At 40.2% G+C, this 25581-nt stretch overlaps 1 protein-coding gene across 2 annotated transcripts in view; it reads right to left on the reverse strand.

Annotated features, from left to right (window-relative positions):
* Positions 1–743: 743 nt before the first annotated feature.
* LOC116464153 (actin-binding protein WASF3-like) overlaps positions 744–25581 on the reverse strand; it is a 39726-nt gene continuing 14888 nt past the window's right edge. Inside the window, exons 3-7 of one of the 2 annotated variants that reach the window (XM_032147425.2) lie at positions 17239–17373; positions 14385–14538; positions 10056–10173; positions 5380–5555; positions 744–1054 (exon numbers count right to left, since the gene is read on the reverse strand). In XM_032147425.2, the coding sequence (XP_032003316.2) occupies positions 784–1054; positions 5380–5555; positions 10056–10173; positions 14385–14538; positions 17239–17373 (854 nt within the window). In that variant the 3' untranslated portion in view covers positions 744–783. Of the gene's footprint in view, positions 1055–1967; positions 2080–5379; positions 5556–10055; positions 10174–14384; positions 14539–17238; positions 17374–25581 lie in introns of those variants that run through there. The other variant, XM_058434993.1, reaches the window with a different exon arrangement.

Below are 25581 nucleotides of genomic sequence, written 5' to 3' on the forward strand. Positions count from 1 at the left end.
AGTCAAGGGTCTTCCAAACTAACTGGACCATGGGCCCTCTCTTGGCCTGACACAGCCTCAAGCCACTCTGGGGATCCTGACTTGGCATGCGTGGCCAGGGAGAGCACTTCTGAGAGCAGGACTGTCATTCAGACAGGGGTGCACAGACACGTGTTAGCAGTGGACACCAACCCACGGTAACTTTCCTGGGCACCAACTCTGAGGAATGAAGTCTTTAAAGACTAGGGTAATGCCAAAAAAAAGAGACGTGGGTGCCTAAATTGATAAACGCCTGAACATGATGGTCTCTGAATTCTACTTCTCAGGAAACAGGAGGGCCTGGGGCAGAATGATGTCTGGGTGGTCAGAGGTCACGAAAGCAGATTTTGGTCAAGTCTGAGAAATGAGGCACAGGAGCTGCATGGTGTAGTCTTCTCGTCTGTGATAACAACTTTCTGTGGTCCACCCAGGATGTGTCCAGAAACTTCAGGGTTTGGGACAGGTTCACAAAATCAGCACTTAATACCCTTTATCAATGCCTTGGCTTCAAGAGCCATTCAAACACCCAGAGTGTGTGTGAGGGAACACACATGCATGCACAGTGTGGCTTGAGACTCAACTGTAAGTCTGAGCTTATGCTGCACCTGCTTTATTTCACACAGAATGTTAGAGTTGCTAGTATCTACATCCAGTCATCCTTGACTCTATCCTGGCCTCTAAAATACCAGAGTTAAAATTCTCCTATCACACAGAGCAAGATTCAAATGCAAGGCCAGTAGGGATTAGGGTACAAGGCACGCTGAGTTACCCGTAGTCTGCTGGAGCCATCGGTGCAGAGGCCTGGGACCCCTCTGGGGCCTGAGGGGGAGGCGGGGGTGGCGGCTGCTGAGGTCTGTTGAGGGCCATGTGCCTCGCCGAGGCAGATGGGGGCCGGTACTCATGCTCCGCAGCCTGGCTTGCAGGCCCGTGTGGTGGCACGTCACCAGCTGCGTAGGAAGGGGTCACCGGCTGGGGGTGCAAAGAATGGTTGGGAGTAGCCGGGTAAGAGTAATCCGTAACGTCTGACGCATGTGACCTGGCATTTGAAAACAAGAGGTGGGGGAAATTTAAATTAAGTTAAAAATTGTCGGCTAACAGGCACATGGATGTATTTGAATAATAACATTGCTAATACACAAAAATCAGATATTAATTTGCTTTACTATCAACTAGGTCTAGCCCTGTGAGATTCCAAGCAACAACATAATTATTATAAGTCGGCAGCAAGCCCCAGTGTTACATGGATTCAGATTCACAGCTTTGAAGTGAATAAGTCAGACAGACCGGCAAGCAGGAAACAGCAGAGCCTCCTTTTCACAGTATTTCAGCATACGTTTTCTCTAAGAAAGAAGGCTACGAGAGAAACCATTCCATTTAGAAACAGGATATAAGACAGAAGATTTCAGTGGCAATGAAACTGACAGCATATAATTAGAAAATATAAAATGGCAGGTGAACTGGATAAATATTAACAGTAAGAACAGGAAAAGAAATCGAGAATGCAGTAGAGTGAATCATATTTTTCTTAAACAGAAGAAAGGTATTTAACAAAAAGGGAAGAAAGCAATGCGGTACACTATGGAAAGGCCTTCTTTCCATAGTTTTCTTTGCACACACACTGGGTGTGAAACTCCGAAAGGGAAGAGATCTTGGATTAGTGGAGCAGAGCTGAGTGAGACATGGGGTGCAGGGACGGGATTCCTGTTAAGCCCTCAGGAGGAGAGGAAGGACCCAAGTGTGGCAGCCCGGCAGCACCGTGGGCGTTAGTAAGACAGTCACACGCTCCTGGCTCAGGTTACGGGACATGTGGCCAGGAGGGGCTGTACATCCTCTCATGGCGGCGGAAGCAGGGGCAGCCTGAGTCTGGGAACCCAAAGAAAGCAGAACAACAAACCCGCTGGGCACTCTGTCCTCTTTGGCGCTCCCTGCCTGCTCCAGTTTCTTTGCATCACTCATAAACTCAATGCCCATTTTCCTTCTCTCCCACTCTTCTTTTCTTGTTCTGACTTTTCTCACATTTACTTGCTGGTTTCTGTTAGGGTTCAGCTTGTGTTTCTCTCTCTGAAGGAAATACCAAACACACATTGGGGGTGCTGAGGGAGCAGGGAAGACGCACGCTGCATTTCCATCTTTGGGATTCCAGTGGGTAGCTTTTCTTAACTGGGGCACCGTGTGGCACAGAAAAGCCTTCTAAATGAGAAGAGACAGCTTCTTTTCCTTTTTCCTTCCTTAATTGAAGTGTAACAACTAATAACTACTCATTATTTTCTTCCCTAATTGCAGCATGAATTCTGGATTATGGTGCACTTCTGATTATGTCTTTTGAACTAGGTGAGCTGCTAGCAAATGACTTAAAAATATATTTAATGGGGGAAGGACCTGACCTGTATTTAGATTTAGAGTATTTTAAAAATGTAAATACCTATAACCCTTGGAGACACTGATGATGTGTGCTTGACTCTGTGCATGACTACGAGTCACTGGCTTACAGTGCAATCTTTTAAAGGAAACAGAGTTCTCCAGCCAAATATGGACAGCTTTCTGATGAGATGAGGGCAGGAAACTATAAATACTGTGGCATAACTGGCGGGCTATCCCTGTCAAGGAGCCTTGAAACACAGGATAGAAAGGAAGCAAGGAAAAGGGGCTAACCAGATGGAGGCAGAAGTGAAAGAAGACATAATAAATATCTGAAGTAGAAACCAGAGATTTCTACAGGGCAGAACCCTGATGAAGGGTGCCCATCAGGAGGACGGGGGCTGGGGGAAGAGGAGACTGGTCAGTTGAAGAGGGAAGGACCACAGAAAAGGGATGTGCCAGCAGGCAGGAGGAGGAGGGAGGAGCAGGCAGCTGCTGGAGATGAGCCCCACTCCCAGTGGGGAGGCAGAAACCAGCTGCAGACGCACGGCCAAGGTGGAGGTGAGTGGAGATCTCGAGGCCTCATGATGGTCAGTGATCACCTATTACAGAAAAGAGGACTGGGAGGGCCAGAGGCGACACTGACACGGGAGGAAGAGCACTGGGAGGGCCGAGGACGATGGGAGGAGGAGGGCCAGAAGGGCCGGAGATGACACCGACACGGGATGAGGAGGAAGAGGGCTGGGAGGGCCGGAGACAACACTGACAGGGGAGGAGAAGGGCCGGGAGGGCCAGAGATGACACCACACAGGAGGAAGTAGGCACAGCAGCAGAGACTCAGTGTGAGAGGTCAATAAATCCCCCAGGGTTTTTTGGGTAGACAGGCGGGCAGCCAGAGATCTGCACCAGGGCCCAGAACTGGATGAGAAAAAAGGACAATCGGGCATGGAGGTGTGCGACTCCCTGAGTGGCAGTGACAGAGAGCTGGTCATACAGCAGGCAAGCACTTCCCAGTGCTCATCTTAAATTCAGGCTCAAGAACAAGCCATTCTTAACAATCTAGAGAGAGAGCAAAAATGTAAGATGGGTTACAGTATTATTACTTATATAACAGCATATACACACACCACGAAACCTGGTATTTAAACTTCCCTCAGTATCTTGGATGCACTCAGATGAGCGGATACAATCATTAAAAATCATGTTTCTAAATAATACCTAAAACATGCGATATAATTTCTAAAAGTCAAAAGAAAGAAAACATGGCATGACTCCAATTTTCTAAAAGAAAAAAGAAACACATGTATAGAAAAAGACTAAAGAGAAATACACTAAAATGCATACAACGGTTTCTCTGGATGGTGAGACTACAGATCATACTTCATTTTAATTTTTTCCTGTAACTTCCAGATATAATAAGCATGTCTTATTTTATAATAAAAAAGTGACACACTGTAGTAAAAAAAATAAAAATTTCTAAATTAAGGGTTATCATCCAATACAATGATGAGTTATAATCTATTTATCTGATAGTAAATAATGTACGCAAATAGTAAGAAGCCATGGGAAATAGTAGGAGACAACAAAAGGAATTCTGAAGAAATGAAACAATCAGACTTATTTTTTGAAAATTAAGAGAAATGCAGATGTATGTAAGCAACATAAATACAAAGGCAGACTATATCTGAATAACCATCCATTTTATACCCAATATTGAATAATCTTAGATGCTAGAAGGAATATCATTCAACTGATTTTTAAAAATCCATCATTTTCTCATCTGCATCTATTTTTGAAAAGTCTATATAGGGTAAAAACAAAGTATACGTTTTGCACGAGTAAACAATCATAGCTAAATTATTTAGAAAAAAACAAAAAAGCAGACTGACATCATGGGAGCTATTATGTTCACACATTCCTCCCCACCCAAAGAACTATGAGCAGAACTGTGTTATAATTCCTACTTTCTATAGAAATAAACTCACACTAAAATTCAAATGAGGCTAAAACTCAGTTAAAGCTCCAATAATTCTCTGATATTTAACAAATGAAAGTTTGTACAGAAAAATTACCAGAACTTGCCTCACATCCTCCCAGTGACTTACAGACCTTCTGGGGTGGGAACACTGAAGGCACGTAATACGTTAAGAGTTTGGGCTAAACACTGAGTTGTACAAAGGTAGAAAAAAAGGACACAGATATAACCCAAAGTCCAGGTTACTGCTGTTTTGAAACATTCTTGATCACATACTGTAAGAATTCTCTATTCAAATTTTTAAATGCCGATGAGTTTATGCAAATGAAAGACTACAACTTTACAAAAGCAGAAACAGAAAACTGAATCAAACTTAGTTAAAATTGACTAGTCATTTCCTGTTGTTCAATGAATGCCTTTGGTGACAAGTGTGACTTAATGACCACATCATTCACGCCTGCAAGAAATATTTTTACTTAACTGCTAATAAATTTTTAAGTAAACGCCAATAGAATTCTTCTCCTGAAATTAGAATATATAAGTTATCTGAAATAAGAAGTAAATCTCTCTTTTGTTCATCATTTTTTCAAAGGGTTACTAAAGGGAACAATGAAGGTACTCCTTAGTTACTTTACCACCTACCAATCATTTTTAGATACCAAGTGGCAAAGGAAATTCAACATTCCATGCTAAGAGAAAGGATTAAATGATTATTAAAGTAAAAACTTAAGTCATAAGCAAATACCCCAAATTCAGAATCAGTGTTACAACACTACATCTAGATGAACTCTACAATACATTTTAAGTCAGAGAGATTTTCTAAAATCAAAGGAACCCAATGTAAAATAACACTGTCTTCAAGTATTATTTCAAAATCAAAATACAGATAAACAATTTTTAAGGAAAATCTTAAGACATCGAGGGCCATATAAACCCTGAAGCTATTGGTGCATTTCAAATGATAATAAAACCAGGTAGTACCCAGTGGCCCAAGCATCGGGGCTGAGGGAGCAGTGACACACACACACCTAGTATCTGGGGACAGGGATCCCTCGGAAGACGCTCCGTGGTACACACTCTGAGACAACCTGTTGTCGGGTCTAAGCTCTTTGTCATATGCCATCATATTCCACTCCTGGCGCCTGTTTCTGGCTTTTCTAACCTTTTTCACCTCACGGGTGGTGCCATCTATACGCTTTTGCTCCTGATGTCCAGGAAAGGAAAGAGAGCATGCCAAGACAGAAGGGAAAGGAAAACAGCTGGTTAAATGCAGTTATAATGCACAAGGCCCATGCCTGATGAACAGACAAGACACATTCGCATTTCGATTACCCTAATGTTACAGAAACTCTAAAGCAGTGTACTCCTCTTACCCAACAGAACCAACAAAACAGAATCAACAAAAAGTTACCCTGCTACAACTGTTAAGAGCTGCTTACCATCGTTTTCATTAAAGTAAAAAAACTTTCACTTGAATATGCTTGTAACTTGTTTTAAACCTAAGCAAGGTCTTTCAGATCTATATTATACGGGTGAACGACCTGGAAACATCATAAAGAGAAATTATTTCCCGCCACCACACAATTTTGACTGACTTCTTAACATACAATTATCTTTCAAAGAAAATAATTCAAAACATTCTGTTCCCAATTTCTAAAAGATTACAGAATAAGTGAATCCTGCAAATAGTTTAACACAAAATTAAGCAAGATAAAAACTTACCTGCTCATAAAAAGCACCATTCTTCCTCTAGCCCTACCTGGCCAGAAAATGTTTCATTCAACAAATACTTAGTTCTTAAACAGGTGCTTCTTGAAAGGTGAGAAGTTATTCCTATGTGTGCCTGTAAGTTTTTCCTGCCTCCTTCATAAAATTTTATGATCTTTAAGGATGAGAATCATGTGTCTTTATTTCCTATGTTTCCCTCTTGTCTTATGGTATCTCAACATACTGTTTTTACACAGAATACACACTCAATACATGCTGGCTAAATGATCAAATCCACAGCCAGGCAGCAAGCATGAACTTCTAGTGCTATGCCCGAGGTACTGCGCCAGGCACTGACAACACAAATGGCAAACAAACAAACACACACACACACACACAGACATGGCATCTGCTCTCATGCAGCCTGCAGTCCCCAAGAGGACACAAATAAATGTACTATTATAAATGTATTATAAAAATAAATGTATTTATTTTTACAAATATATTTTTATGTTTAAATATATACGTGTGTGTGTGTGTGTGTGTGTGTGTGTGTGTGTGTGTGTGTGTCTCGTTTGGAAGTCAGGGAGGCATCCTGGAATGACTGAGAGTATTGAAAGTGTATTGAAAGTGGCATCAATTCTGCAGAGGAGTATGGGTCAGGTGCATGCCAAGAGGAGAGGACAGACTGTGCGAGGGCTCTGGGGAGGAGGATAGCACTGCACTCAGAAAAATAAAAGAAGGTAAATGGTACATTGGGGTGAATGGCCCAAGATCTGAAAGGCAGGAAGACCTTGGAGGCCTTTATCCCAACAGCAATGCGAATCCATTAAAGAACGAGAAGGGAAGGCTGACATGCTGAAAAGGCATTGGAGAAGATCTCTCTGTATTACACAAAACAAATTAAAAGAGGGAAGATCGGGACACAAGTGAGAAAGCTACTAAGTGGGTATAGGGTGAAAGAACAGCAGGTGGCCCAAGGGTGTGGTGAAGACAGAAAACTGGACCGTTTTCAGAGGCATCCAGGAGGCTTTAGTCATGGATCCATAGAGGATGTGAACATGAAATTCACAGAAGATAAAGAAATGGTTAATAAGCATATGAGAAGATGTAACACATTCAATCTTTCATCAAAAAGAAAGTAATATCCAGGACTGGAGAAGGCCTGGTAAGAATATAAACTAGTTTTTCAGTCTTTTAAAGATTAGGGGCAATATAATTCTATCTTTCAAAATTTAAAATTCACATTCTCTTCAATAAGAGCAATTCAACTTCTACAAATTTATCCTGAAGAATTATCTGCACCTAAGTAGAGGGATAACCACTGCAGTACTGTAAGAGCAACAGTAATGGCTAATTTATGAAGCATTTATGTTTCAGACTACACAACTATTAAAAAGAATGAAGTACATTTTTAATAATGTCAGTGCGTGTACGTAAGTCATATGTAGTACAACTATGTATACACAAATACTTTGTAATGTTTATGCACGTATTTATGAATGCTAAAAGGTCTTAAAAGATGCACACCAAGCTGTTAACCGTGGCTAGGTACTCCCAGGGAAGGGAGTGCTATTTGAGCATTTTACAACCAGCATGTATTGGGTGCGTACTTTGAAAAACCAAAGGAAAAAAGTGGGGGAGGAAGATTTCAATGTGATTCCAATATGCATCCTGATTAAGAACCATCGTGTTAACAATAATGAATAACTATTCCCCTTACTTTTTAAAAGATGCATGCTGACAAATTCAGGGATGAAGTGTTACGATATTTGCAACTTTCTTCACCATGGTTCAGCCTCCAAATCTACCTATCAACATGCACACAGGACACACAAGCACATGCGAACCAAACATGAAAGAATATGAACAGTGATGAATCCAGGATCCAGCTACACTGGCCTACATTAAAATCCTTAGAAGCTGCCAAACTGGTTCCTCCCCCGGCATGATCCTAGACACTGCTACCTAGAAGCCTCCTCAATTCGGAAGCACACCACCTCATCTGCCCCCCACCTCTCCAGCCTCCCCGTAGCACCCTCCCACAGTTGAGCTAACTTCTGCTACCCTCTCTTGGAACCCAGCCTGCATGACACCTCCTTAGAGAGGTCTTCCTTGACCCCTCACTGCATGTACGCTGTCACACACCAGGTCATCTCACTCAGAGTGCTCTGTACTTTTCCTTCACTACACTTACCAATAGTATAACTACATATTTAAAACTTCTTATTTATTTGTGTAATTAAGTTTTTAGTGTTTTTAAAGCATCAAACTAAAGGAAACAAAGTTCAAAAACGTGGGTTTTTTAATCCCCAAATTTTCTAAACTAATTTTTCCTTCAGATTTGTCAACTGCAAACTGAGTGTGATTTGGGTTTCTGAAATCCTGGGAAATAAAGAATATCTTGCCTCATTTTCTATTTCCATATGAAGTGGACCTATATGAACATTTTGAAACTTCTCTCCCTCTTTCTGCATTTCCGAGGGCTGCATGACTATTTAAGGCCTGTGTCTCTCACTATACTGTCCTCTCCATGAGGGTGGTAATCCTGTTTTTTTCGCCACTGTTTATCCAGCATTTAGAAGGCATTCAACATCAAGTCATTATATAAGTGAATGAAAGAAATTCTTATCAGAATTTTATGTGTTTGAGGAAGGTAGAATGAGACAAAACAGCCCAGGAAATAACAAGTGATTTTAAAGACACAATATTCATACATAAAAATTGTTTCCCCTTCAAGAAGAGTGGCAAAAAATTAAACAGTTTTGCCAAAAGCATCATTGAGAAAGGAAACCTAGAAGGCCTTTTAAAAAAACGGGCACATTTTAAAGGCAAGTAAGCCCCAGCATTTTCCCCTGTAACTATAAAAAAGCATGAGGATTAAGGTAAATATGCTTTTTAAATATTTGTTCCTTTTCCACTCAAAAGATTGGTATCTTTCTTTTTTCTTCACTTGAATACTCTGCAAAACCTAGCAACTTTTCCAAGATATATCCCAATTAAATCTCCCAAAGCCAAGAGCACAAGAAGACTGTGTATGACCAAGTCCTTTGCATCCTCTTTCCTGGAACCAGCCGTGGTATCTTACAACAGCACAGTCTGCAAACTGTTCTCATGTTCCCCTCCCTTAAATGCTGTTTTCGATTTTCAAATTCTCCTCCAAACCAAACTGTCACTCCTACTGGGCCAACACAACTCAATGCCTCAAAACCCTAAGGCTATGAACTCACAAAATGCCAAGCATTTCTCCTAAATAAAGCGCTCTAATCTGTCAAGCAAACTGGATGGTCATTTTTAAATACAGCTGACATATAAAAATATTAACAAATACTTGCCGTTAGAGAATTATTCCTCTCAGTGGCCTAAGTCTAATTTCTGGGCCCAAAACGAACAATTTTCAAAACACAAATCCCTTAACCTGAGTAGAGTGGGCTTCTCCTTTGAAGACTGCTTGCAATGCATGCAGATATTTCTCAACCTTCAGACTTGCAATTCTCTTCCTACCCCTACCCCTTAAAGGGAGGTTCATTTTCAGTAAATCCTATCCCCTGAACGTGCAAATCATATATGCCTCTCAATCCCATGTGAACATCTCGCCAAGATTTTAATTACAGCTAGAAGGCAACCCAACAATTAAAAATGTTAAAAGACAAAAGCACATCATTGTGCTGCATGATCATTGTATCTGATATGGAATACTGACTGCTTTACGAAAATTTGAGAACATAGGAGAGGAGTTACTAAAACATGGTAACAAAACAAAGTTTAGGAACTACTTTTGTTAAAGCAAAGCAAGTGCTGGAGAACAAATCAGTATTTATTGAAAACAGTATTATTGTGTTAGACTGAATTGTCAGGATCTTTTGTGACAAATGCAACCTCTAAAAAAACTTCAGCACTATATCCAATATCTCAACCATTTAAATAATTTACTATTTCTAAACAAGAATCTCCTTTAAACACTGATATGCACATTTCCCATACTGAAATTATTTACCTTTTGACGCCTTTTCTCTTTCCTTTTGTCTTCTGTGTCCTGCAGCATTTTTTCTTTCCAGAGGTCAAAGAAATAGGAAGGATCAGTATAGAACTTCAGCCCATCCTTCTTGTCATCTCTACAAATCAATGTATTGTAAGTCAGGGAAGAAAAGATTGTTAGAGACTTGTATATGTAGGTTAACGTTAACTTGATTTGAACTCATGAGATTATAATATCTACATGGGGCACTTAAACTCTCCTACAAATATTAAGTCTTTAAGTTTCCTTATTTGAAAAAATGTGAAAACATAAAATAGCAGAATAACCTGTTGTAGGTTAAAAGTACTCTTGCAAATTTAGAATCGAGTACAGAAAATTGCTCAGAAAAAAAAAAATCACAACATGGTGCGTATTCAGCAATTTATAATACCTCAATTACTTCAGGAAATTTTTTGCTTATTCCAACATGGAGCTATACATGGAGATGGAAGGATTCTTCGTAAGAACACATTCACCTCTACACTGGAGCTTCAATATCATTAGGATAAAAATTAGTAAGTACTCTATCCCTTTTTCTCAATAAGGTTTGCCCAACATCTATAAGTTCAATTAGGAAAGAAGCAAAATGTTTATGGGGCATCAATGTAAGGAAAAACAGTGATGAACTATGTATTTTCAAACTGGAAGTAACCTACACAGAAACTTTATTCACCTGTGGCCATTTCGTTTTAAAGCACTGTCACAGGCAATTACTGTGGTCTAAAGAATATTTTAAGTCTTCATATAAGTAGCTCATTTATCATAAAACCAATGTTGCAGCTAGCAGAGGTCCAAAGCTGTCATATAAATCAATAGTCATGATCAAAACCATCATGATACAAAGTAAACACTGTTTTCTATTAATGCTTTTGAAGACTACCTTCAAAAGGAGGCAGAACATTTTATATTATTTCATATCAGTATTTCAATGAGTCATTAAGGAACATAGGGGAAGCAAAATCAGTTAAATGAGTATAGGAGAGTTTATGCCCAAACAGTCAAAGAAAGCTAATTGAATTGTTCAGAAGAAAACAAAGGTCTGTCATTAAAGCCCCTGCTATGCCATCTCCTGTTAAGTGTCTTACCATCAAATACCAAGGCCTGGGTGCCTATGGGGCTATTCTAGTCGCTATGTCTGAAAATCACTAAAGAGCCATTGCAACTCACACTATACCTTAACCTTTGACTATTAATGTCCTTCCTTTCTTCTCCTAGTTTCCTAATTGATAGGCAACCTGCATGACAGAGATTTTATTAATAACATTATTGTGAGAAAGATAATTTGTTTCCCTGAGATACCAAGGCCTTGAATATAGGTAGAGGTCTAGAAAAAGCTGCAAAATTTAAGACATATAATAGATGTACATTTCTTTTTTAAAAAATGGAGCCAGTACCTTAATGAAGGCAGGAACTCACTTAAGTAAGCAAATGTTAACCTTGACAAGAATATAAACAGATATGTTCTTTTTTATTATTATACTTTTAAGTTCTGGGATACATGTGTAGAACATGCAGGTTTGTTACACAGGTATATGTGCCATGGTGGTTTGCTGCACCCATCAACCCGTCATCTACATTAGGTATTTCTCCTAATGCTATCCCTCCCCCTTGTCCCTCACCCCTCGACAGGCCCGGTGTGTGATGTTCCCCTCCCTGTGCCCATATGTTCTCACTGTTCAACTCCCACTATGAGTGAGAACATGTGGTGTTTTTCTGTTCCTGTGTTAGTCTGCTGAGAATGATGGTTTCCAGCTTCACCCATGTCCCTGCAAAGGACATGACCTCATTCTTTTTTATGGCTGCATAGTATTCCATGGGGTATATGTGCCACATTTTCTTTATCCAGTCTAACACTGATGGGCATTTGGGTTGGTTCCAAGTCTTTGCTATTGTGAATAGTGCTGCAATACTGCATGTGTCTTTATAGTAGAATGCTTTATAATCCTTTGGGTATATACCCAGTAATGGGATTGCTGGGTCAAATGGTATTTCTAGTTCCAGATCCTTGAGGAATCACCACACTGTCTTCCACAATGGTTGAACTAATTTACACTCCCACCAACAGTGTACAAGCGTTCCTATTTCTCCACATCCTCTCCAGCATGGGTTGTTTCCTATAGCTTCTAAACACTTAATTTTTCAGTCACTTAGGCTGGGCGCGGTGGCTTATGCCTATGATCCCAGCACTTTGGGAGGCTGAGGCAGGTGGATCACTTGAGGTCAGGAGTTTGAGACCAGCCTGACCAACATGGTAAAACCCCATCTCTACTAAAAATACAAAAATTAGCCAGGCTTGGTGGCACATGCCTGTAATCCCAACTACTTGGGAGGCTGAGGCAGGAGAATCACTTGAACCTGGGAGGCAGAGGTTGCAGTGAGCTGAGATTGCACCATTGCACTCCTGCCTGGACAACAAGAGTGAAGCAAAACTTCGTCTCAAAAAAAAAAAATTTTTTTTTTCAGTCACTTTGTACTTCTTATATTAAGACAATATTGTTACAGTGCCATATTTAAGTTCAAATGTGAAAGTTTATATGTTATATACCCCAAATATTGTTATATTAATGAAAAAGCAAATCTGAGCTGACACCCGCTATCCTTAAACACACTATTAAAAAGTCAAAGATACTCAGGAGGCTGAGGCAGGAGAATCGCTTGAACCCGGGAGGTGGAGGCTGCAGTGAGCCGAGATCATGCCACTGCACTCTAACCTGGGCAACAGAGCGAGACTCCATCTCAAAAAAAAAAAAAAAGTCAAAGATATGCTTTATTTTCCATAAGACTGAATACACACACACACACACACACACACACACACACACATGTGAAAGTCAAATCAGTTTTCACGCAATTAAAAACTATAAATCACTGCAAATATTTTATCATGATCTAGATTAATCAATGTAGTGGTTGATTGGGTTATCTGATTTTTTTCCTTTAGAACAGAATTTCCAGTGAGGTTTCTTAGTAACAGCAGGTAGAAAGTTTTCATGAGCAAGCCTACATGTTACATTGTGTTTGAGGCTTCAGTGCTAAGTAAAAATGAAACTGCCCCAGGAAAATGCCTACTGAACAAATGCAAAGCCATAAATTAAAATATTAGGCTTATAATGCTATATTCATACATATCCTTAATTTGTTTAAATAAGTGTGCTAAAACCTCCAAAAAAGTCTACTTTTTCCATAAAAAGCTGTGGCATCTCGCTCCTCTGCCATCAGTTTGGCCTGTTTTTCTGAGAGCCTCTCCCTGTCTGTGCAGAAAGAAAGTGGTGCAGTTTGAACTGCATTTTCCCAGCACAGCTGCAACAAAGGATGGCTCCAAACATCTCCCTGTGGACCCTGAGAAAGGACAGGAATTCGGACCAAGAAAAATTCTATGCATTCCCTGAGACGAGCCAAAGGGCCCCTGAGGGCAGGACTGCTGAGAGGGTAGTAACGGAAGTGGAGAACTCGCAGGCTCCTGGAAGGTTCTCACAGGAGAATCACCAGAGAGCTGGCCTGGGGCTGTGAGGACCACTAGTCACCACAGCCTGTGCTTGTCAGAGGCCAAAGAATGAGCTCCACAGGAGGGCACAGAGGTGGGGAGAGGACAGGACATACCACAAGGGACGGAGAGACAGTGTATGAAAGAGGGATATGGGACAGGAGGTGACAGCAGGTATGGGAAAAAAGTGCTGAGCTGGGAGAAGGCAGGAGGGGTGTTTAGAAAGAGCATTTTTAGTTAGTCTCTTCATATTATTTTTTTGCACTATTTATCTTCCATTGTTTTTCTTGGAAGTCTGGTCCTGATAACATGTCCTACCATTTTCCAGTAACAGAAGGTTAATTTGTTGACTATATTTTCACTCTTCAAAACTCCTAACACTGCAGAATACGTTTTTTTCTGAATTAAATAGCAAATGTCTCTGCAGTGCTGAGACAGGTATTTTGCTGCATTATAAATGAATTATGCAGTTCCTTTCAAATTGACTTTGAATCTAAAAACAACAACATAACCACACACAATACTGTTATGCAACTTACTCACTCCTACTTAAGGTAGCTACATCTAAAAGCTAAAATCAGAGCTCACATTTCTACTGTTAAACGTATCAATATGCTGAAATACTGTAACTTTAATAATTATGTACCATATGAGTAGTTTCATTGTATATAATTCAATTATTATTTTCAAAGTTTGAAGCAATTCTGCATTTTAACCCAGATGAACCATCAAGGACATTCCCACACAATGCATCAGCTTGCTCCCAGCTCTGCCCAGCTCTCCCCTCATCTCAAGGAAAGGCTCTGGCACGCATGAAACTATACCTGTATGATGTCAGGATGTTCAGAGGCGGTGGCTTATCACTCTGGTTGTAAATATCAGCAACAGGATTAGGAATGCTGTTCTTTGAAACCACCTGCTGGTCTTGGACTGTGGAACTTTTGAAAGCTTTTTTCATGTTGATATCCTGTAGTGAGACTATTCAGAGAAAATCCCCCAAGTTGAGTTATATAGAAATATTTTTAACTGTTTAGAAGTAAGTACCATTTGGCTCACAATTAAAAACACCTCTTAGAACAACCAAATAATATTTTTTATTGTCCATTTAAAACCATGCTTAAGAGCATGTGCATTCCTTTCCTTTCACAGATAATAGCTATCACTATGAAATAAGGTCAAATCATGGCTTTTTTTTTTTTTAGTAATCTAATTATTTCACTGAACCTAATACTAGAGTAACATTCTTTATTTAAATAGCATTTCTCAGAAATCACATAGGAATATAGTTATGAATGTAACAGGCATGTAAATACACAGATTTGAATATCCTAAGGAAAACACCATTCAAACAACATTAGTTTAAATACAATGCATGTGGGAAATACTTCCGCAAAAATTACACAAATGGAAATAACACATTAAGTTTTTCTGAAACAAACATTAAGGAAAGATGGCAAAGCTTTTCAACATGCATCTAGTCCTAAAAATTAAGTAGCTTGATTGATGATACAAAATTACACTAAGGATTCAGAAAATCGGGGCTGGGTAAAGTTCTTTCTTGTGCTTGTACTGCACTTTACATTTCATTTATTAACTCATCTGACTCTCTCTCTCTTCTTTTTTTTTTTTTTTTTGAGACGGAGTCTCGCTCTGTTTCCCAGCCTGGAGTGCAGTGGCGCGATCTCTGCTTACTGCAAGCTCCGCCTCCCGGGTTCACACCATTCTCCTGCCTCAGTCTCCCGAGTAGCTGGGACTGCAGGCGCCTGCCACCATGCCCGGATAATTTTTTGTATTTTTAGTAGAGACGGGGTTTCACCGTGTTAGCTAGGATGGTCTTGATCTCCTGACCTCATGATCCGCCCCGCCTTGGCCTCCCAAAGTGCTGGTATTTCAGGCGTGAGCCACCGCACCTGGCCAACTCATCTGACTTTCACCAAACTTTTTGAGGTGGACAGACTAGGCTATTAACCTACTTATTCAACCACTGAAGCTGAGGTTCAGAAATGTTAAGATTCCAAAATCTCCAGCAATAAAGTGGCAAGACCAAAATAGAATACAGACTTCCTGTCAGTCAAGTATTTTTTCTACTGTAACATCCATGGCAAGGAAAGTAGTAAGGTAAAATCTTGTTTGGAAAAGGATTTTAAAGACATGACATGTACTATAAAATCTCATAAAATTTAATTTACAGATTAATCTTTTCCAGGGTAAGATTTATCATAAGCATTCTAATGGCAACAGCCAACAAAAAGTTGAAGAAAGATGAATAGCTAATTTAAAACGTGAATGACTGGTTTAAGATGTTAAGAATTCCTTACCTGAACAGACCAATTAATACTTATTGTTGGAAAAGTGAGTAAGAATGCTTCTATAACGGATATTAAAATCAATGTTCTACATTTTTGTTATATTTGTAATTCAGTAATCAAATTTTGACCTTTGAAAAAGACCTGAACATGAGATAACATTTTTTTTTTTTTTTTTGAGACCGAGTCTCGCTGTCGCCCAGGCTGGAGTGCAATGGCGCGATCTAGGCTCACTGCAGGCTCCGCCCCCCGGGCTTCACGCCATTCTCCTGCCTCAGCCTCCCAAGTAGCTGGGACTACAGGCGCCTGCCACCTCGCCTGGCTAATTTTTTGTATTTTTAGTAGAGACGGGGTTTCACCGTGTTAGCCAGGATGGTCTCGATCTCCTGACCTCGTGATCCACCCGCCTCGGCCTCCCAAAGTGCTAGGATTACAGGCGTGAGCCACCGCGCCTGGCCAACATATATTTTTTAAATGATGAGAGATGAATTCCACAACTACTTTTTTTAAAAAAATAAAAGCATTATTTTTACCAATACTACTCTATAGATATAGCGCAAAAATCAGACACTAGGATCTTTTCAAAGCAACAAGAGAAATTGTTAACTGCCATTATTTAAAGGTAAAACTAAATTTTAACGTAAATATTTTTCTCAAAATAAATATGAAGTGGTATATTTTGTACTTTTTTAGCATATTTTCTCCAGCTCAATCTCAGTCTTTCATTCAAGATACTGAAAGTAAAATTTTAAAAAAGGGATCGTTGATAGTTTCAATTTTGTTGAAACCGACAATTTCAGGGTGTATCATCAAATGACTATCAGTTAACTATAAGATTCTTGTCAATATTAACATTATTTTAAAGCCTGCAGCCTAAAGGCCTTCGGTAAATGCTGTATCTGAGAAGGTTAATAAAATTTTTAAATCAGCAGAATCACCAGGATTTTACAGGCATCAATCCTAAGAACACTAGGTGCTTGTGTCACACAAGGTATGTGTAACACTGTCTCGGTTGGACCATATCTCTAGAGTGGCTCTGTAATTTTTAGGTAAGAAACTATTTTTAAAATAACTGTCAGTAACCTAAATTGGGGCTTCTAATACCGACTGTATTCAAAGAAGCCTTTAAAACAAATACTGTATTTGTAATTTTTTAAAAAAGAGTATAGAGTTATGAGGTAGACCAGATATGAATCTTTTCATCGTGAATTAACCCAAAGTTGTAGGTTTTTCCCCCTCACTATTCTTCTAGGAAAGACAAGATGAAATACCAGCATGCCACCCCAAGGAAAAAGCAGTAATTACACTGCAATTAATTACTACCATCTTGTCAACATCACTTCTAGCTCACTGCTTTCAGGCAATTACCTACCCTCTTCCACTGTTGAATCCAGCTGGGTGACTTTGACAGCAAGGCGATCAATTCTGTCTTGAAGAGAATTTGCTCTGATGTAGAAGTTGTTAGCCTCATTAAACAACTCACCAAATATGTCTTCAGCATGTTTGCCTGTGGAATAAAATGAATGGAGAAGGCCATCTGTTAGGGAGCTGATGAAGCGGCCCCCACACATCCTCACCAGTGATTATTCCTGTCAACATGTGGGATTTTGTGCAAACGAGTACGAAAATAAAGTGTCACAGTCCAAAGCCTTTAGAACTTTTGAAGTTTATTAGAGATACTCATATAAATCTGAAACTAACTCAATGTTGTAGAATTTTAAAATATCCCAGATAGTATAGAATCTTTATTGCTATGACCTATCTCTCAAGTTGCTTCCCACTAACTGCAACTTAAGTTCTCATTTTCATGCTTTAAGTGTAAATACAATCTCAGGAACCAAACTTTCACTTATTCCCCAAGATAATTCAATTATCATGTTGGCCTTTAAATCTGGGATTTTATCTCATTCACAATCAGAAACATTAGATATCTTATTTGTGCCTAACACTTTCTAATGGCATTAAATTCTTCTAATTAATATTTTGAAATCTAGGTATACAGTGCTGACTCAGGCACTCTCTATAAACCAAGATTTTGAATTCTGACTTAAATTTTTCTGCATGGCTCATTTCTACATTCCTCTGAGTGCTAGATATAACTCCCACTTTTCTTAAAATGTAACATTTCTGAAAATTCAACAAGCAAGATAAGAATCATTATCTGCTTACACTGAATTTCCAAATCCTAACACCATTACTTTATCCATGCAACAAATATTAAATAGCTGCCTACTCTGAGTGTGCAAGGTACATCTCACCTTAACTTTTCTGACAGAGATACCTACCACTTCTTTTTATTTTCATTTTCTATTGGTTTATCACTCAAATGAGGAAGAGAACCTGAACCTCCCAGGAAGAAAACTTCATTAGAGTTAAGAATAACCCTAAAGTTTTCGTGGTGCTTTATAGTTTATACATTGCTTTCACAGCCGCTTTCTGTACTCTTTGCTATAATCCATGAGACTGTGAAATCCGCCTGTTCCATGTTTCAGCCCTAGCCCTGTGTGAACAGCACACACCTGTTCAATGAATAAGTGAGCCTGGGAGGTAAACAGGAAGTTAATGTTTTCATTCTCTGGCTGACTAAATGGAGGATCAGAAAGGTGATCCGTCCAAATCCCATGGCTAGTACATGGCAGAAACAGATGAAACAAAAATATGGTCTTCTAACTTTTAGTTCTCTGCTTTTATCACATAGTTCCCTGGACTCCCTTGGCTGCAATCTTCCTGAATTATTTCATGCCATGAAACACTCGATAATTTCTTATCTACTTAATGAAATGGACTAAAATATTTTACTGCTTAAATGGTTACACCCAGACACTGGGAATGACTTCTTATGAATTTAAAATTAGTATAATTTCATAGATTCTGTGTAACTGTTTTAACAAGAAGAATTTCTCTTAGAAAATAAGAATAAATCAATAAACATGCACCCCATCCCCCACCAAAAAAGGAGAGAAAAACCCAGATTTCAGCTTTCAGCTAAGCATTAAATTGCTTCTCTTAAAGCTCAATATCCATAGCATGGTCTTCTGTGTTCACTTAAAATTCTGTCAACAGTTCCCATTCCCATAATATGCAAAATGGTTCCACAAAGGCAAAAAAATAAAGCCTTCACACAAACTATATACATTTTAAAATGCTGTATCTGCTGTGGCATCCAGAATTAATGCTCATTTATTGCTTTATGAACTCTTTCCTGAGCTCCAGACTTGTTATCTAATTAGCTACTGAACATCTCCATATTGATGTCTGTTAAGATTCTCAAATCCTGTACAAGCTGAAATATAATTCCTTTTCACCTTACCTCAAATCTGCATCCCCATGTTGAAAAGCACCCACCATCCAAAATGAAGCCCAAGCCAGAAATGCTGTCATTGTGACAGCTCCCTCTCTCTATGGCTAACTTAACACCAAGTCTTGTCCCTTCTACACCCACCACCATCTTGCCCCAAACCCTCATTTCTCTCCTGAATTACATCAATAGCTTTTAGATTCACCTCCCACCCCCGAACCCATGCATCACACTGCTGCCAAATGATCTAACAGAAAGAACTGACTACGTAATTTCTATTTAAATTCTTTACTGCTCCCCATCATTTCAAGATAAAATCTAGTAAGCCCCTCAGTATGACACAGAAGGCCCTGTGCACCACAAGTCATTTCTTTTTTTTCCCCAGTTTTTTAAAAAATAATGTCAACTTTTATCTTAGATTCAGAGGGTGCATGTGCAGGTTCGTTACATGGGTATACTGAGTGACACTGCAGTTTGGGGGATGAATGATCCCATACCCAGGCAGTTAACATAGTATCCAAGAGACAGTTTGTCGGCCCTTGCCCCCTCCCTCTCTCCCCATCCAGTAGTCCCCAGTGTCTATCGTTCCCATTTTTATGTCTATGTGTTCCCAGTGCTTCGCTCCCACTTATAAGTGAGAACATGCAGTATTTGGTTTTCTGTTCCTGTGTTAATTCTCTTACAATAATGGCCTCCAGCTGCATCCATGTTGCTGTAAAAGACATGACTTCATTCTTTATTATGGCTGTGTAGTATCCCATGATGTACCATATTTTCTTTATCCAATCCACCATTGATAGGTACTCAGGTGGATTCCATGTCTTTCCTACTGCAAATAGCGTTGTGATGAACATACGACTGCATGTGTCTTTTTGGTAAAATGATCCATCTTCTTTTGGGTCTATACTCAGTAATGGAATTGCTGGACGGAATGGTAGTTCTGTTTTAAGTTCTTTGAGAAATCTCCAAACTCCTTTCCACAGTGGCTGAACTAATTTACATTCCCACCATGTTTACAGTAAGTAAGCATTCCCTTTTCTCTGAGCATTGCCAACATCTGTTATTTTTTGACATTTTAATAGTAGCCTTTCTAACTGGCCGCACCTCATTTCTGCCCTTGCCTCGTGCTCCAGCCAGAATGCCCTACTTGCGGCCCCACACTTCTCCCACTTCCTCACACTCTGTGCTTCTGCACAGCTGCTCTGTTCCCTCTGCCTCATGCATGGGCACCCCCTTCCTCACAATAGTAGCTGACACTCCTGAGCACTCACAGGGGCAGACCAAAGCCCAAGTGTTTTACCTACCATTTCTCTTCTTACAAATCTGCCATGATTTCAATCATTTTAACAGTTTTAAGAATGACTGAAATCCCTCTCACCACCACCTCTCATACCCATTAGGATGCTACTATTTAAAAAACAAAAACGCAGAAAAGTGTTGTTAAGAACGTGGAGAAATTAGAACCCTGTGCACTGTTGATGAGAATGTATAATGGTACAACTGCTGTGGAAAACTGTGTGGTGGCTCCCCCAAAAATTAAACATATGACCCAGCAACTCTACTTGAGTATACACCCGTAAAGAAGTGCAAGCAAGGATGTGAAGAGATGTTTGCATACCTATGTTCACAGAAGCATTATTCAGAGTAGCAGAGGTGGAAGAACCTGAGTGTCCATCAATACATGAACGGATAAACAAAATGTGGTACACACATACAATGGAATATTATTCAGCCTTTAAAGGAAGGAAATTCTGACACATGCTACAACATGGATGAACCTTGAGGATAACATTAGGCTAAGCAAAATAAACCAGTCACAAAAAGACAAATACTGTATGATTCCACTTATATGGGGAATCATAAAGTATATTATAAAGTAGTCCATTTCATACAGACAGACAGTAGAATGGTGGTTGCCAGGGGTCAGAGGAAGAGGGAAATGGGGAGTTCTTTAATGAGTGCAGAGTTTTACTTCTGCAAGATGACAACATTCTGGAGATCTGCTGCACAACCATGTGTACACAGTAGTTAACATTACTTGCTACAGTTTGGATGCTGGTTGCCTCCAAATCTCATGTTGAAATGTGATCCCCAATGTTGGAGGTGGGACATAATGGAATTTGTTTGGATCACAAGGGTGGATCCCTCGTGAATAGACTAATGCCTTCTCTGGGTGAGCGAGTTTTTGCTCTAGTAGTTCCTGTGAGAGCTGGCTGTTAAAAAGAGCCTGGCGGCACCTCCCGCTACTTGTTTCCTCTGTTTCTCCATGTGACCTCTGCACACACAGCTCCCCTTCACCTTCCTTCATGAGTGGAAACTTTCTGAGGCCTCACCAGAAACAGATGCTGGTGTTACACTTCTTGTACAGCCTGCAGAATCATCAGCTAAATAAACTTTTCTTTATAAGTTACCCAGCCTCAGGTATTTCTTTATAGCAACACACAAAGACACTACTGGACTGTACACCTAAAAACCGTTAAGGTAAATTTAATGTTATGTAAATTTTATCACAATTTTTTTTTAAAAAGCTGGAGAAGAAAATCATAAAAATCTAGAATTCTGCACTGAAAAAACCCTCCCTCTTCCCCTGCTCCTCACCCTACACTCTTACTCTCTTCCCTTCGCAGCAAAGCTTCCCCAGAGTACCCCATGCTGCTCTGTCCTCGCCCCTTTCCCCATTCTGCCCAACCCCACACCAGTCCTGTTTTTGCCCTATCACTCTATGAAAGGGCTGACCCAACTCAGCAGACCATCTCTCCCTGCTAAGTCAAGGGCCAGTTCTCAGGCCTCATCCATCCGGCCTCTCCGTGGCACGGCCCAGTGCTGACCATGATGCCCAGGCCAAGCCTGCCTGCCAAGAGCCTGCAGGTGCCCTCCCGCCTTGCGGGCCCTCCGCTCCCTCTGCTGCTTCCTCCCTCCCCAGGATCAAAACTCCACAGGAGCCCAGGGCACAAGGTCTTGGCTTTTTCTTTTTATTTAACAAAAGTTCTTTTTGCTTAAAAAAAAAAAAAAAAAAGCTAATTACTTCTGCTTCTAAACCTAGTGTTTTAATATTTCCAAAACTCCACTTTTAAAAACTACTGAAATAGAAAAAAAGATCTGTGTAAATATTCCAACCTCTTCTCTTTTCCATCAACATTCATTTAGGCGTCTCATCCGGTCTAATGGCTGTAAACACTTCCTCTATGCTGATGATTCCTAAATTTCTACCTCCAGATGGACCTCTTCCTGAGATCCTGACGCATGTATCAAACTCCTTACTGGCAGCATCACTGGGTGTCTAATAACTGAAACATAACTTGCCTGGAATGGAGTTCTCACACCCCCTCATAAGCCTGCTTCTCTCCCATCTTCCCCTCTTGGAAGAGCCAGCTCCATTCTTCCTGTTGCTCCAGTCACAGACTTTAGGGTCATCCTTGCCATCTCTCAATCACTCACACTCCACACTGGCTCTCCAGCAAACTGTCATACACATCCATTTTCAGAATATATCCAGGGTCTGACTGCTCTGCACCACCTGCCCTGATGCTACCCTGCCCCAAGGCATAATCACCACTCGCCTCGACCTCCCTAACCGCCAAGGGATAGGTCTTCAGCAACCTTGCGTCTAGCCACGCCCCTGCTCAGTTCACTCTCAACCGAGCAGCCCCAGCCATCTTGTCCAAACCAGCCTCAGATCCTGTTACTCCTCTGAGTGTTCAAATCCATTCCATGCCTTGCCAATTCACTCAGAATAAAAGCTAAAGGCCAGATGACCACTTATAAGCTCCTACACGATCTAGCTCTGTTCACCTTTGGGCCTCATCTCCTATAAACCTCTCCCTTGTATGTCTCACTCCAACTACCCTGGCATCCTCACTGTTTCTCAGACATGCCAAGCATCCCCCTTCTCCCCAGGCCTTTGCATTTCCAGTTCCTTCTGTGTAGACCACTTCTGCTCCAGAGACTCACATGGCTTGCTCCCTCACTTCATCTAGCTCTACACCCAAATGTCACCTTCTAAGGGAGGCTTTCCTAGCAGCCCTGGCTAAATGCCATCACCTCATCACACATGTGATCACACACCCCTCTTATTCCTGCTCTGCTGTATTTTCCTGATTAGCACTAATCACCAAGTAATAAATTATGCACTTGTATGTATTCATCTTGTTTCTCATCTGTCTCCCACCACTAGAACATATGATCCACAAAGACAAGGATTCCCCTTAGCTCTGTGTACTGCTATATCAGTCTCCAATGTCTAGAGCATGCCTGGCTTATAGTAGGTTCTCAGAAAAGATTTCAGAATAAGTGAATAAAAACACAAGAACTAAGTCCTGGCTAACTCAGGATGCAGACTGGGCTCTGTAAGAGCATTTGCCCCCTTCTGTGCTCCACAATGCCCTAAGCTGACCTGGATCACAGGACTCGTCAGAGAACTCTAATCTTGCCTTCATTCATCTAAACTCTAGGAGAATTGGAGTTCTGCCTTTCACCTCTGCACTGCTTACGCTCACCCACTGCTCAACAACTATCAGCTGAATGAAAAACACATGATCTATGCCAGTGTTTCTTGTTAACAAGCACAAAGCCAACAAAATGCTTCCTGCTCAAGGCAGGCTGGGCAATGAGGAGCTAAAAGGATTAAACATGTTTCTATGCCTTGGGGTGTCTCAAAGTCAGTAATAAGCTAATGTGCACTGGCAATCTGCAAGAGAAGCATCTAACATATAATGTTCTCATAGTGACTGGGCCTGGAGACACCTAATAACATCTTTCAAAACTACTGTTTTATAGAATCCATTTGGTGAAATGCTGGGTGATTTGTAGATGAGCACCATGTTCCAAATGCTTCATATTCAAGTCTACCAGTTCTTTATTTCTGAATGTCTGACATACTCACAAAATGAAACCAATTCTTGTGTTTCTGCTTGACAATTCACAGTTTAAAATAAATTTATATATACACATATACTCCAGTGCAACTTCAAAAGCTCCATCCCATCCCCTTCGGCTGTACAGAAAACTAATTAATGGGACAGCATATACACCAAGAATACGGGAGTGTACACAATAGCCTCTTGCAAAAGTGACAGCAATACTCTCAAAGCACAGCAACTATTGTTGAGAACAACACCATGTACTCTCAGCTCGATGCTGAATAAGCAGAAAAGGACAGGCAACATTTGCCTCTATGTCCGATGCCTAACCCTATTTGAAAAACATGCAACTGATACTACATTTCCACTCAGAAGTTCTCAATTTATAAAGGGACATAAAATTTAAAGACTTGCATAATTAATATTTTGCCAGCTGTTGAAAGCTGACAAGTGTCTGAAGAGAAAAAAATGGAAAGAGCTATATTTTCTGATGAATAAGAATAGTGTTATAATTACAATCTTCAGTTTTGCAAACAGTAAATAATTTGAAAAGCTGAATTCTACTCACTCTTTCAATGGCAAGTCCATTAATAGCTAAACTAATTCTGAATTATGGAGCACACTGAGGTAAATGCAATTTATTCATTCTTTGTTGACAAAAGTTCCACTTCTGGACTTATTAGTACCACATGAACTCATGTCCAAGTACATCAGGTTGAGATAAATGCCTCTGTCAACTAAAGAAAAATCAGGCTTTTGAAGAATTAAACTTAGCTTTATTTGTAAGTCTTACTGAGGAATGTATGCCAGAAGAGGCTTCTCAAGAGCTGTTAGACTATTTTAAAGTAGTATTTTGGCCCACAGTTTATATATAAGTGATGGTGGCCTGCCTGTGTCTAGCAGGTATATCAAATGTGTTTAGAAGTTATATTAAATACTTTTGCACCAACCTAATACAAGTTACAATAGAGTAAAATGTGAGGATACATCTGGTTACAGATGATAAAAGCAAAATCCTTAGACATTATCTTCTGTATAGGAAAAGATGAGGGCTAGGATTATTAATTCACCTTTTTTGGAAAATGCAGTGATTTAGGCAGGAGATGCAGGAACCTGCGCTCTACCCCCTGTATCATCTTTAGGGCATTCTTCCAGAGGGCTGCTCTCAGTCCTTGAGTCAGGTACTTTGTGAAGTTTTGTTGACAAGGGATTTTGTGAAATTCTGCTGGCAAGCCAAGCGAATGCCAGCGAATGACCAAAGGGCTTCTTACTTTTGTTACTTTGTCTCACAAGTTCCCCCTTCTGGTCATAATTCAACCCTCTGGTTGTATTTACAAGACCAGCAGTGATTGTAGTCAGGAAGGCTCTTCTCTAGGAAAGTCCATAGTCTTTAGTCACAGTTGTCATAGTCGTAAGGAATGAGTATTGGGCTTGGTGTGTATACTTGTCTATTTATTAGAAAACATGTTTTGGACTGTATTTTTTTAATTAGTATGATCTCATATTTTTCTTGATGTCATCTTTTTCTGTACCTAATCTATTTTAATGGGACTATTAC

The sequence above is a fragment of the Hylobates moloch genome, unplaced genomic scaffold (assembly GCF_009828535.3).
Source record: "Hylobates moloch isolate HMO894 unplaced genomic scaffold, HMol_V3 SCAFFOLD_227, whole genome shotgun sequence".
NCBI lineage: Eukaryota > Metazoa > Chordata > Mammalia > Primates > Hylobatidae > Hylobates > Hylobates moloch.